Below are 15,115 nucleotides of genomic sequence, written 5' to 3' on the forward strand. Positions count from 1 at the left end.
CTCCTTTCCAAAGGAGTTACAAGAGATTCGAGGAGCGCTCTGTTTCCACACAGATAGACCTTGAGTTCTAGATTCTAAATCCCAAGATCAGCAATGAGTTTCTTCAAAGTTCAGTCCCATGCTCCATTATCAAGATCATTTCATAGTGGATCTTCATCAGATTTGGCACTGAGAGGAGACTAAGGTTTTACCCCTCATTCAGTTTTATATTTCCGGAAGTGCATCTCCAACTTCATTTGGGTTTCTCCATATTCATTTTGTTTTGAAAATGTTCCTGAGTGGGTGTTGGATAGTGTCAAGATCCATTTTGGGCACATCATCTTTTGTCTCAAGTGCCCCAGTATTTTGCACTTTGTGCACACTTGACACACATATTGAACTAAGAAATGCATTCCATGCTGATTAGCCTCTTGAACAGCCCCAAAACATGCTTATTTAATGACAAATGCAAAATCGGTGTGCAGTTTGAGAGTGTTTCTATGAGACTCTAATTTGGGAGGGTCCATCCACATCTATAAATAGATAGGCTGCCCCCATTTATTCTTCATCCCTTTGTGTTCTCACTCTATCGTGCAGATTTCAGCCATCAGCAACCAACCATTTGCTGTGCAGCCATCACCAACTGCTACCCATCACTATCCAACCCTAGGCAGCTTGTTTTCAGCCATCGCCTTGCTGTTTGGAGGTCTCAATCTGCTGCATCATTATAGCACTTGATCAGCCTGTGTTTTCAGCATTAGGTGCCAGGCAACAAGTTAGTGCCATCTCTTCCATCAGGTGACTGCTGCAATACCTATGTTTTTGCTGTCCAGCAGGCCGCCTACATCAACACACACCTCTCCTATTGTCACCTGATAGTTCCCTGCCTCGAATGACCAATATTCAGCCTTCTCTCGTGGTACACTGTTGTGTTTACAAGGTTTCAGCCTCCGACTGCTTTGTTTTGGTGACCAACCTACTGCCCTTCATTATTCAGCACTCTCTTGTCTCCAACTAGTGGTCACAACACTTGGGATCCATCTCCTGTGGACGTCACTCTTCGACACCTCATTGCTTTGCCCTTGGGCATTTTGTACACTCTTACGTTCATTTACAACATTCATTCACTTCAAAGTTACTTCTCTGTGTGTTTGAGTTTTGAGTTTTGTGTTTAGCGTTTTGCATTTAGGATTTGATTTTTGCTTGACTCTTTTTGAGTCTTTATGCTTCAGTCTTAATTGCACATGATGTGTTTCCTCAATGCAAAACCTAGCATATCTTCACATAGTATCAGAGCCGGTGCTCTTCTAAAGAGTATCCTATGGTGATTGTGGAGGCTAGTCTTTGTGCAAGACTCACATACGATACGACTCGATTCTGACTCAAAATGTCTCAAGCACTTGTTGGGATAAAAGGCCCTTGGGCCTACCCGTGTACACTGACCACCAATAATTTTTTATTCATATATATGAGATAGTGCAATAAGGCTATCATACATCATGCTTGAGAGCACCTATGTTGTGTGTGCTCTTCTCTCCCGCATCTTCCTCTTCTCCTTCTCCATTGCCATTGCATCCCCTTCAACTGGTATCAGAGCTTTGGATTAGAGCTTGATCGTGGAGCTTGGCCCAGCATTACTTCAGCCTGAATTGAAGACCTAGAGCTTGGAGCTTCAATGTCAGCCATGGCTTCTTCCCCCCGAGATAAGATTTCATCTTCCACCTCTCCCCGGCCCTCATAGGCTCTTTGTAGATGTTCCTTGGCTTCATTGGGCACCTTGTATGCCCCCTTATCCTCAGGATAACTAGCAGGCCCCACTATAGCAGCTCACGTTTTTTTTGCGCCTATTTCAAAATCTGACTCAAAAATCCAAATTTTTCTCATATCTCGGGCATCCGGAACCCGATTTAGGCAAGGTAAGAGTCTAACATGGGGTTTTGGTACACTTCGGACGCAATGGCGATGTCAGATCTGCCAAATTCTGACCACAAAATTTTTTGCAACAGATCTGAGTTGATTTATAGCAAGAAAATGTCATGCTCTTAGCTTATGTGATGCTCCCAAGGCTTAGTATTTGATGCCCAGATGATTTGGGGATATTTATCCAATGTTTTGAGATGCTTTGGGACTTGGTTTGAGCTTCCATAGCTTGATTTATGCAGGGATTTACTACTGTACATTATTTGGCCAACAAGGTTTTATCAGGGACGGCTTATGCATAATGCTCTTTATTGAATGGTGTCTTGTTGGATGTATTGATGCTTGGTCATCACGGTTTATGCCCGGATATGCTATTTGAGAGCTATTGAGCCTTGATTTGGATACGGACACTTCATTGTTGGTTGGGATTTATGCTACCTTGGTTGACAGGTTATTCTACCTCCAGTTTGGTTGTGCCTATGGTCTACGGGTACTCTCGACTACTCGGGATGATATGCTGATGTATTTGGATGATGCCACTTTAATGTTTAGGCTCCCGAATGCTTCTTGAGCAAAGAGTAGAGCTCAATTCTTGGTTCACTGTCATTTTCTTTGCAGCTCGCATTTCACTTGACAAGGTTTATGCCCCGTGCTACCCATTATGGGACTGATGTCTGATGTGGATGCTTTTGGGTTCGGCTGCAGTATGGTAGATTTTTGGGCTTGAATCATCTTACATTTGAGAATTTTGTGGAGCAGTTTGTATTTGGTCGGCTTATCACTTATGCAGCGAAGATGCTATTTGGCCCTTAATGCCTTAATTATGGATCTTGGATTTACTTGGATGCAGATACATGTTTGAGCAGTGCTTGCTCCATTGTCTTGGCAGTTGGTTATTGAGCTTTCATTGCTCATTGATGCTTGGTTCTTTGCGGGTTACTCCTTGATCAGTGGAATTCTTCACAATGCTTGGATTTAGCAGTTATGGCTTTGTTACTTCTGTGTTGCCTAGCTTCTATGCTAGTTGGGTTGCTTTTGCCCATATAGGTCAGAGAGTAGTTGCTCTTGATGCTTACCTGGCTATGCACTTTGTCTACTGTCATGTACTTTACGGAGCCACTTATTTGGATGTTGTTATACAGATACTTGGGCTTTTCCTTGAGCTTGACTCTTGCAAGATTTTTTGCCTCTTGCCGGTCTTGTCTTGACTTGGCTTTTCCCAGATGGCATAATGTTTTGCAGAGCTATGCTTATGCGTATGGTTATGAGCTGATTTTATGGCTGAAATCTGTATGCTCTTATAATAGATGCCTTTTGCTTTATGCTACTGTGGTTGGCTATGCCATGCCGTTGGTTACGACTCTTCTTCATGTGGGAGCTTTTGCATCCTTGGTTGATGCCTTTATGTCCTCCCGTCCATTGAGGTTTCATGAGTCTTTGTAGTATGCTTCTACCACTGATGTACTTGTAGATGATTGTCTTTATGAGCAAGTTTCCTTTGTTGGGACAGCCCTTGACTCCTTGAGCTTTGTGGATGCTATGGATAGCCCTATTCATGATGACTTGGATTCCTATTGTCTTCTACAAGTTCTTCAGTTACAGATGTTTATACTTCCATTGTGGAAAACTTGGGTATGCTAGAAGAAAATGTTTTAGACGGATTACAGAGCAACAGAGACAAAGACGGACTCGACATGAGCAGAGAGTCAGCGATGCAGCATGTGTTACCACTTTTTCTAGTGGTGAGGTACATGTAGTTACTCATGATGATGTAGTTAAGTATACCCTCCCTATCATCTAGTTTCCCTACAACTTACTTACTTAATGATCAGGCCTATGTATTTGATTGGTTGTTGGATTCTTCAACCTCTTGTCATGTTACCCCTCATAGAGCATGGTTCTTTTCTTACAGGGAGGTTGACGAATGTATTGATTTGGGCCTTGAGTAGTCTTATGCTATTATTGGTACAGGGAATGTACACCTAGCTTTGCCTAATGGGACTTCTCTTATGCTTAGGGATGTTTTACATATTCCCATGCTCAGTAAGAGCTTGATTTTTGGCAATCAGTTGCATAATGCAGAATATACTGTTTCACTTCAGGATAGGTCATGGAAGATCTATCATGGTTGCTTGGTTTTGGCCAAAGGTTCTAGAGATGGTTCTCATTACCTAGTGCATGTCTCTCATGTGGGAGATTCTATGGTTGCAGTTATCCGGATACCACATGCATTGTTATGGCATTATCGCCTACACCATATGCACCAGAGAGAGATGGAGCTATTATCTTGTATGGGCTCCTTGTTGCCTCTTATGTCACATGTAGATCTTGATGCTTGCCCTGATTGTACTCTTGGTCCTTGCAAAGGCCCCTTGGCTTATGGCGATCGTGTGAGGTATGCTCCTCTAGATCTTGTCTGTGTTGCAGTATATGGACCTATGCCTTCCCAGTCACTTGGTGGAGCGTCATATTTTGTGACCTTTGTGGATTATGCTACCCATCGTGTTTGGGCTTTTCCCTTGTTACGGATTGAGAATGCCACAGTTATGCTTGATAGGTTTATGGATTCTGCTCGTTGCAAGCCTAGGTGCTTGCAGATGGATTATGAGAGTCATGCTATCTCTCCTAGCTTTCAATCCTATTGTCAGCAGTTTGGTATTGATTTCTTATGCCCACCGTATTATGGGATTGCTCATGGTATGTGCCTAACTTTACAAGCAAAGGTTGCTTCTATGCTTACCAAGCTGGGCTATCTTGTGGCTTTTGGGCTGAGGCCCTTATGACGGCAGTCTACTTGCTTAATAGGACGCCGTGTCTAACTTTGGATAGTATTACACCACACGAGGCATGGAGTGGCATGAGACCCTCCTATGATTGCTTAAGGATGTTTGATTGCCAGGCATTTGTATGCATGCCGGCTATGCCTATGTCACGCAGATGTATCCTCCTTGGTTATGGAGATGGTAACTTTCAGGCTTACAGGTTATGGGATTTGGTTGCCCAGCAGGTTATACGCAGCCGTCATGCTGTCTTTTATGAGACACAAACATCTCTCAAGCCTCTTGATGTGTGTTTAGTGCGCTTTATGGTTGATGCTACAGCCGTATGTCAATCTTCCACTTCGCTGAGGCTGCTTACTATCTTGAGATCCCGTTTGACATGTGTCCGGGATGTTGGCCCTTCTTCTATGGTCGACTTTGGAGAGTCTATGTGCTCTCAGCTGTCTTTTATGCGCCACGCAGATGCTATGTGCTATTCTGATGCTTATGCATTACAACCTTGCACTCATAAGTTGTGCTTGCTTCATGAGAAGCATTCTTGGATTGCTCCACGGTATGGAGCTGCGGGATTGCTTATCTCTTGGACATCATGGACTCGAGGATACTAGACTCTTCTTTCACAAAGGTTCCTGCTTATTGCACAGCTCGCTTTCTGATTGGGCGTTGGGTGAGATGTTATGATTCCTCACCTTGTCTCTTTTTTTTTCCTTTGTTTTTTTTTCACTCCTTGGCCCATTGGCCTTTCAGTGGGAGGTTGTTGGGGTAAAAGGTTCTCGGGCCTACCCGTGTATACTGACCGTCCATATTCTTTATTCATATATATGAGATAGTGCAATAAGGCTATCATACATCATGCTTGACAGCACCTACATTGTATGTGCTCTTCTCTCCTGCATCTTTCTCTTCTCCTTCTCCACTGCCATTGCATCCCCTTTAGCACCTTCTTCTAGGGATTCTATAACATCCTATCAAGCTTTTCCATCATTGGAGGCTCAAAGAAGGCATTATGGTCTCAAGGAGGTAGACACAGCTTCATTTTTATCAACTTCTTCTCGTTTTGGTCATCTTGCATATAAAGAGTTTGAGGAGTACTTGCACATCATGTACAATCAGGTTTACACCCCTCCAATGAGTACTACTACTCCGTTTAGACCAATTGGTGAGACTGGCCATCTCTCTAATCTTGGAGGAACCACAATATTCGGCATGTTTGACGATCCATCTCCTTCATATCAGCCAAGCTTATATCAAGTTCGTATAGCCTTTTGAGTCGTATGAGCCAAAACCCTCTCTTGTTTCTCCTTTTGGTATGCAAGATCCAAATAATTTTCAGTATGTTAACTTTAATAGAGGAGACTCTCCAAGCAAATACCCTTCATCAAGTATATCTCTACCATTTGTTTCATTTTAGTAAGTAAACCACACTTCTCAACTCCCTCCCATCCCACCACTATCTTCTCCCCATTCTGATCTACTCACATCTTCATTCCAAAATCCTGGATTACACTCCACTTCCGCTCAAAGCATAGTAGGGGTTGGTGTTGCAAATCAGAGTTGGAAGCCCAAGAGTGTGCACAAGAGGGAGAGAGAGAGCTCAAGTATAAGAAGAAGATCTTGTTTAGTAAGTTGCTCACGGTACAACTAGTACACTCTCCTCAACTATGAGGGTGTACTTTAGGGAGTTTATATAGACTCTGGAGAAGTTAGGGTTAGGGTTTCCCCTTGCTCCCCTGTCCTCTAGTCCATTTACACCTAGCTATCCTTATCCTCTCCAGTATAAGGAGAGTTCACATGCTTACTTCTCAACAGTTGGATCTTCCATCTCAGCTTCTAGCACTTTCTCACCCCTCCCCATTGGTTGTATCTTCTATACATCACATGATTTCATCATCTTTATACTAGGCGCTTGGAAAAGTGAACAATTTTCCCATGACGGACATTGGCCAAGTGGCACCTGCTGCATGAGCATTTTTCAGCATATAGCATACTATGCATCCCATTGTACAGAGCACCACTGGACGGATCCTTGGTCAGGTCGTAGGACACTCCCCCTCCAGGGCTCAACTTCAGGATAGGCTTCACTCCACGCTGCGCATTGGCACGGTGCAGATCGTGGAGGCAATTCTCATGGGGCAAGGGATCTTCATGGTACGACTCACCTCAGCTAACGCAGCCCAAGAGTTAGTGGCCAGTTCACCCTATGCCTCCACAAAGGGGGTCATTTACATGGTCCCTTGGTGCAGTGGTTTTACAGTGGAGACATTTGCCCTCCACAACAGTTTCCTTAGACACCCAGTCACCCTACTCTTCCCTGGACTGGCAATAGAGTATCATTGGCTTGTGGAAGACTTTGGACAGCTCTTCGGCACTGTCCTTCCCGCCTCTTTTGCAGATGCAGTGATAGCCGCAGGAGTCCCGAAGGTACAGGTGGCAGTGAAAGAGACAAAGAACATACCACAATTTTTAGAGATTAAGGCAACCGCACACTTCTTCAGGCAATAGGTTATTGTGACGGGGCAGTCCAAGTGCCTACGTTGCCATGATTTTGGGCATTTGGCACTAGAGTTTACGCGCTTTGGAGCCAAGGCAACTTCGCCGACAGGCCCATAGGTGGACACAGACGGCTTCATATGGATCTAGAGACTGCAAAGAGGGAGATGGCGGGGGGGCCACAGCCAACCCATCAGACACAGCCACGGCAGCAGGGAGCAAGAGGGCGAGCGTCGTCCCCCCAACAGAAAATCACACAACCCTCTCCTCTTGGCCCCACCTGGCAAGATCACAAGCCTACACATCCACCCCCCACAAAGGCATCATAGGCGACCTCACCCGAGGGCCCACATCCCCTATCCCCTCACCCCCCCCCCCCCTTCCCGACCCTAGTCCACAGCCCCCACCCTCCAGAGCTACTGGCCCTCCCCCACACCTACCATGTGTCTCTGACCATCCCACCATCCCTCGATCCTCCCCCTCTCCACCACCACCCCCGCCGACCAGTATCCCTGATCCCCACCCAGCACAGGCGACCCCCCCCCCTCCCCACAAGAGGTGAGGACCCCCATACACCGACACCCTCCACCCACCCATAGTCTAGCCCCCCCCCCCCCCCTCCCTCCCCACACAGCCACCAGCTCTTCGGTCCATCTAAACAGTAGGCTGAAACAGTGTCTGAGAGTGTCAGGGCCTGGAATGCTGAAAACGCAAGCTGGCTGACCCTGGAGATGATGGACAGCAGGCTGAACAGCAGTCTGGAACAATTTGGAGCAGTCGCCAGGAGCTGAGAGCTAATGCCTACAGCAATGGACAGGCTGAAGATGATGTGGTTGCAGTCGATGATGGCTGGACAGCAGATGGAGGCGGGCTACGGGCTGGAAATTGGGCACCAACAACAGCAAAGGGTGTGTGGGCTGGTGTAACCTGCAAAACAAAGATGGTAGCTGAATGGGGCCAGCCTATCTATTTATACATGTGGAAGGGCGCCCCAAAAACTAGGTTTTCCACTAAACTTTCTTGAACCACTCCCCGTTTTAGGGTTTCCACTGAACTCTCTCGAACCGCTCCCTGTTTTAGGGTTTTACTCTAAAAGAGCATTTTTAGTGTGTTTTGGGGCTATTTAAGAGGTTAATCAGCAATAAGTAATGCATATTTTAGCTCAACATGCCCCACATGGGACTTTCTTCACCGTACAAGAGGGGGGGTGTCCAGCCCTTGACAAAGGGCAGCAGGATGAGGAGATAGTTGTCCTTTCATGGAGGAGGATTCGGGTGGTTGGCCTTCAGGGAAAGACATGGCAGCTAGACCCTTATGTCTTCTGGGAGGAGCTCAGGGAGTGGCGCCTCTGGATCTAGAGGGCAGGCCACTTAATGAGCTAGAGTGGGATCCGGAAGAGTAGCTATGGTCGGCCACTGCGGTCACCAGGAAGCTACCAAGGTTCCTGGAGTACACAACCAAGATTGGCAGACACGTACTCATGCAGGAGGACATGGATTGGGCGTCGTCACGTAGCAGGCACTGGGCGGTTGGCTAGCCCAGATGCAGAAGGAGGAAGGTTGTAAGCGCTGCACACAGCAGCCATTGGAAACTCCAAAGCACTGCCTCTGATCGTGTGAGGCGGCCATGGCTTCTTGCCCCAATCCCCCCTAGACCACCCTGAAAGGCTTGTACATTTGATATATGTGTGACTCTGCATCAGCTCTAGCTAGTCTGTTGAGCAAGAACACTTCCTTGTATTCAAGTTTTTACTGAAGTAATATAATTAGCCACACTTTATTTGCAAAAAAAAAGAGTATAAAAGAGTGTTTTTATCTCACAATGGAATTTGTTGCAGGGTTACTTTAAGCCCTTGACATGGCTGAGTCCAAGGCTATTTCTTGCCTTCCAGTATGGGAGGGTACTCAGGTCCCACATTTGGCTTGTGCAAACTACAATAACTTTGAGTGAGTTGGTTAAGAACACATCTGACTTATCACATATGTTGTTAGAGCAGAAAATAATTCTGGCACAAACCTCATGGCTTTGAAAGATTATTCGAAAAAGTCCATGACAGATGTGAAGGCTTATTCATATCACTATATTAAAGTCATACACAAATTATCTTGCACAACTTTCTTAAGGAACTAAGCATTGTAAAGCATCTGCTTTCTCATGCTGCACAAGATGAGCATGCTAAGGAATGGACAATGATGCGCTTAAAATTTTCAAACATTATGCTTGCAATCTAAAAGTCATACCGACCAGTCAGCCAGCAAACATAAGCTAAAAAGAAGCCATCCATTTATCTGGAAACCAAGAATCTTGAGGTTGTCACAGGCACCACATTTTCAGCATGCTAAATCCCACATACTTCTACTCATGCTCTTGTAATTAGCAATGTAGCCAGGGGTTTCAAATACGGGACATTTCATATTTCATATGTAAAAAACAGTTTCCTAATATGCAAACAGTGCAGATCAAATTTTGTCCAAAATAGAGAAGTTTACATGCAATAACTTGGAAAGTATCAATAAATGAGAAAAACTAGCCTTTTTGTGATTTTTTAACACTTCATGAGCTTCCCCCGCCCCCCCTGCCCCCCCCCCCCCCCCCCCTTAAAGTCAAGTTTGTCTTCCTTCTCGTACAATATATGCTCTTCCTCTCTTCTTGCTCAAGTGACTATTTATATTGCAAGGTTTCAAGAGACCAGATTGCTATTTTTGAGATCTGAACAAAACTGTGCTACAATGACCTGTGGGAATGCCCAATGCCAAGCAACTCTATCTCACAATGCTACACCCATCTAGTTGCACATAACTTTGAAAAAAACCAAGCAGAAACAAGTTTTGAAAATAAAAAAGGTGTTGACCTTGGAGAGAATTGATGGGACGTATATACGCATACAAATATGCTCCATAGTTTTAGCTAAGAAGAATGAGATTATGAGAGAAGCGAGAAGTGGCTTACTGCAAAACCCAATAGTACAAGAAGATGAGCTTCAAGCAAGATGGTGATGATAAAGGGCCATGTGCAAAAATTGAAGGATGTAAGGACTCAAGGGTTGAGAACCAAATGTAGAATATAGGCCTATCAGTTTTGGGGGCATGAACTGGTGGTTTTGTCCAACTATACAAGCACACAAGGTTGCCTCAATGCACGAAGTTCTTCTATTTTTTGTTTATATCAATCCATAATATTCCTTTGGCTTCATGCACATTTTGAGATTTTAAGTCTCTTGTACTAACCATCATCACAGAAAACAGCAAGCAGCAGAAAGATACCTACCCCGGCTGAAGGGGAAGGCCAACAATGAAGAGCAGCACCTGCATGCACAGCATCAATAGTTCCTGTTGCAAAAGGAAGCCTTGCCACATCTGCCCTCACCAATGCAAGGTTCCTGTACAGGAGAATCAATTGAACAGCAGCCATTTCATGAGTCCTGTATGGACAAAATTTAACAAATAAATAGAATTTGTTTGGGGTAATAAACATCACGAGAGGGAAAATTTATGGGATGCGCACAAATCAGCAGGCAGAAGACTAAGCATCAAGCATCAATATTTTCATGCAGAATTGATAAAAGCAGGAAAAAGGCATTCCTGGTTCTACTCTCCAAAGTAAACTTATTGTAGACATAGGACACAAATCACAGCCTTTAAAATATTCAATACTTTATAATTGCTGTGTGAGCCAGGGAAATAAGTAGTAAATCTACTGGCCCTTTATCACAAACATTTTATATTGCGCCATAATTATTTTACCCATTACCTACAAAAGAGGAATCTTAACGGTCATAAAGATTGTCTCCAGAGATTCTGCATGCTGTGGTAGTCTCTAAACTGTGTCCTGTACCTGGACAGTGTGCGCAAGTGAAAGTTTACCTACCAAGATCCCCATGTCACTACCTCCTCCTTTTACTCCCAATTCTCACATGGGCTTTTCTCTTGCACTATCATCCCCTGGTTTCTTCTTTTCTCGTCCCTCTACCTTCAAAGCAGTCATGGAAGACAAATAAACCATATTCAATCACAGTTTTTAAGCACAATGCTTTCACTTCAAGATGTGGGATTGAATCATTCTATGGGGATCACCAAGTATTCTGTAGCACAAAACTTGTTGCTGCAGAACATCAAGCTCCAGTATTATCCCCCTAGTGCTACTCCAAATACTGTAACCTCCACCTTGTTCCCTGTCAATCTACAAGCTTTTCCTTGAACATATAGGCTGGCACAGACTGCAACTAGAAAATGCACATTGTAAAATTATTTGTGCCTTTTACTTCTTTGAAAAGATCTAAAAGGTTCATGTGCCCCTATTATCAATCTCCTAGAACTTATGCTACCAATCACACAGCACACAATCGACACAAGTTGGAAACAGCCAGTGCAGAAACAAGAGAAAGAAACAAATATGTATTAATGCCTGTAAAAGGCCAAGGTGACCTATGACATCTGAAAAAATAATACAAGCGAGGTGTGATCTTGTCAATAGAGTATAAAACTATCAAGCCAGGTCACATTTAAAACATATTGTGAGACAGTGCAGACCATAATATCTAAAAAGGGCTATGAAAAATCAGGATAAAGCTGTATAGCTGAAGTGAGTGATATGCAACAGAGATGCAATGGTCAGCAATGGCGATGGCAGACAAAGAGAAAAACATGGGCAACAATAGAGAGTAGAGAGTGAGAGAGATGCACGATGTGTGGGTACAATAGAGTATACCTCTTTAAGGTTTTTGAGATAGATATATAAAGGTACAAGTGTTAAGGGTGCATTCACACCCATGCACATATAAAAGGCACGGTAGCCCTTTATTCCCAACAACCTCCCACCTAAAGGCAGCATGCTAAGTCTAAGTATGTACAAAGCTGAAATACATATACTATCCAACTCCCATCGTTTGTCGGCGATGGGCAAACCGCTTTGCTAGAAGACCCTTCATGAGAAGATCCGTAGGGTTATCATTTGTATGTACCTTGACAAGCTCAATGATTTTGATGTCAAGTACATCCCTCATGAAGTGATTTATTCAATTATATGTGCCTTTTCTTTGCATGAAAGATGGGGTTTTGTGCTAGCATGATAGCACTTTGACTATCACAATGGAGGACAAGGATCTTGGTAATGCCAAGCTCTCCCACCAAATGTGAAAGCCATAAAGTCTCCTTGCATGCCTCAATGGCAGCCACATACTCTACCTCTGTAGTAGACAATCCAACACACTTCTGTAGCCTAGAGATCTAGGAAACTGCTCCCCCTGTGAAAGTGAATACATGCCTTGAAGTAGGCTTTCTGCAGTCAGCATGACTAGCATAGTTTGCATCCATAAAGCCAACAACAGATACCTTCTACTTTCCAAAGTAGATGCACAAATCCTTTGTGCCCTTAAGATATCTCATGATACCTTTTACTGCTTCCCAATGCTTTGTGCCAAGATGTGCCATGTACTTGCTAACCACTCCTACTGCAAATGCTATACTAGGATGTGTAGCAACCATAGCATACATTAAGCTACCCACAATTGAAGCATACGGAATCTTAGCCATTTCAGCCTTGCCACCATTAGATGTAGGGTTGCCCTTTGCACTAAGTTTCATATATGGAGGCAATGGTACGCCAATTTGTTTCTCCCCTTGCATATTGAAACATTGCAAAATCTTGAATATAACTCATGTTGTGACACATAAAAAGACGTTTCGATCTGTCCCTAAGTATATACAAGCCAAGAATATGATTTACCTCACCAAGATCCTTCATGTCAAAACTGCTATGTAGGTTCTGCTTCAATATGTCCAAAGCATGAACATCCCTACCAACAATCAACATATCATCCACATACAAAACAAATATAATAAGACTACCATCTGGTGCCTTCTTGGTATACTTGACTCCTTTTGAATCCTTGAGATTGCATAAATGTATCAAACTTATGATACCATTCACATGGTGCCTGTTTTAGCCCATACAAACTTTTGTTTAGTTAATATACCATCTTTTCCTTCCCCTTTCTAGTTGTTGCATATATATGTCCTCATGCAAATCACCATGTAAGAAAGCAGTCTTTATATCCATCTATGTGAGATCCATATCCTCACATGCAACCAAGCTCAACATGGTCTGCAAAGTAGTCATCTTGATAACATGAGAGAAGATCTCATCAAAATCAATCCCATGTTCTTGCTTGTACCCCTTAGCAACAAGCCATGCTTTGTACTTTGGCAAGGAACTAGAAGTGACCTTCATCTTGTAAACCCATTTGCATGGTAGGACTTTATGCCCCTTTGGTAAATGCACCAAATCCCAAGTACCATTCTTCTTTAGAGATTCCATCTCTGACAACATAGCTTTATGTCATTTCTTGCTATCCTCTCTAACCATTGCTTCCTTGAAGCATGATGGTTCACCACAGTCTGTCAACATGGCATAATCAGCAACATAATTAACACCATAAACCAACCTATCTGCCTATTTTGTATTTCTAGTCGATCTACGGAGCCAATGATCAGTGTTTGCTAGCTGTTCAATCTACAAATCTGCATTAACAGCTTGCTGTTCAAATAGTTCAGCATGCTGTCCTGCCTGTTCTAGCTGTTCTAATGGTACATTTTCTTGCTGAAATTGTGGTATATCATGGGCAACTTCTTGCTGATCAATTTCAGCATCATTCCTTGCATTTATGGTGTCATTTACAACAGGTATATGCAGCTGTACAAGGGCACTCTTTACTGTCCTACAAGTATCTCTTCTTGGAACACAACCCTTTTGACTTCCTCAGTCTTTTCAAGCTATTTATGCATGCAATTGTCTTGGAAAATAACGTCGTTGCTACATACAATTTTCCTTTTCTCGAGATCCCATAATCTATACCCCATCTAACCCTTGTCACCATATCCTAGGAAAATGCATTTACAGGACTTGCTACGTTGTTCCTTGCATATGTGCACAAATGCCTCGCAGCCAAACACTCTCAAGTGTGCATATGAAGGTGGCTTTCTCGACCACACTTCTTGAGGGACCCTTGCCCCCCCAGACTTGTTTGTTGGCGACCGATTGATCAAGTGTATGGATGTTATAACAGCTTCTACCCAAAATCCATGGGGTAATGTAGTACGAGACAGCATGGTATGGACCACCTCTTGAATAGTCCTATTGATACGCTCTGCAATACTGTTTTGGCATGCATTATGAGGGGCAATGAGCTTCCTCTTTATCCTTTTGCTGTCACAAAAGGGCTGTAAAGCTTTTGACACATATTTTCCATCATTGTCAAAGTGAAGACACTTTAATGTCTTGCTGGTCGTATTTTGAGCAAGTGCCAGGAATTTTTTGAACTTATCTTATGCCTTGTCTTTACGATGGATTGGATAAACCCATACTTTGCATGTGGCATCATAAAAAAATGTGATAAAATATTTCTTTTCTCCTAGAGACAACCATCATATCTCATACATCTGAATGTACCAACTCTAAAAGGGTGAAGACTTTAATGAAATAGATTTTTTATGTGACGTTTGAGCAAGCTTATCAATTATACAATGGTCAAAACCAGCATACCTACGACAAATAAACAAAAAGAGAAAGCACTTTCATTCTAGTTTGACTCATGTCCAAGAATCCAAGCATGCGTATCATCACAGAATCTACACAATAGTTTTGACATGAAGAATCTTGGTGAGGCAAATCACATTCTTGGCATGCGTATACTCAAGGACAAATCGAAAGGTCTTTTTTATTTGTCATAGTAAGAGTATGTATCCAAGATTTTGTAGCATTTCAATTCGGAGGAGACAAAAGCAATTGGCGTACCATTGCCTCCATATGTGAAAATCAATGCAGAGGACATCTCTACATTTGATAATGAAAAGGTTGAAATGGCCAAGATTTCACAAATTTTGCAAAAGCCCCAAATTTTTCTAGGGTCCAATGTGCTCAATTTGCATAGAAATTATATAGCAAGTGCA

The 15,115-nt window shown here is 43.3% G+C and overlaps 1 protein-coding gene across 2 annotated transcripts in view; it reads right to left on the reverse strand.

Moving 5' to 3' along the window:
- Nucleotides 1–15,115, reverse strand: part of LOC148037447 (putative methyltransferase At2g41040, chloroplastic) — a 189,016-nt gene that overhangs the window by 26,082 nt on the left and 147,819 nt on the right. For both annotated transcript variants that reach the window (XM_087676387.1, XM_087676389.1), the window contains exon 6: nucleotides 10,433–10,548. In XM_087676387.1, the coding sequence (XP_087532513.1) occupies nucleotides 10,433–10,548 (116 nt within the window). The remainder of the gene's footprint in view (nucleotides 1–10,432; nucleotides 10,549–15,115) is intronic.

This window comes from Lygodium microphyllum, chromosome 4 (assembly GCF_053477565.2).
Source record: "Lygodium microphyllum isolate KBCC chromosome 4, Lygodium_microphyllum_v1.1.10, whole genome shotgun sequence".
In the NCBI taxonomy this organism is placed as follows: Eukaryota; Viridiplantae; Streptophyta; class Polypodiopsida; order Schizaeales; family Lygodiaceae; genus Lygodium; species Lygodium microphyllum.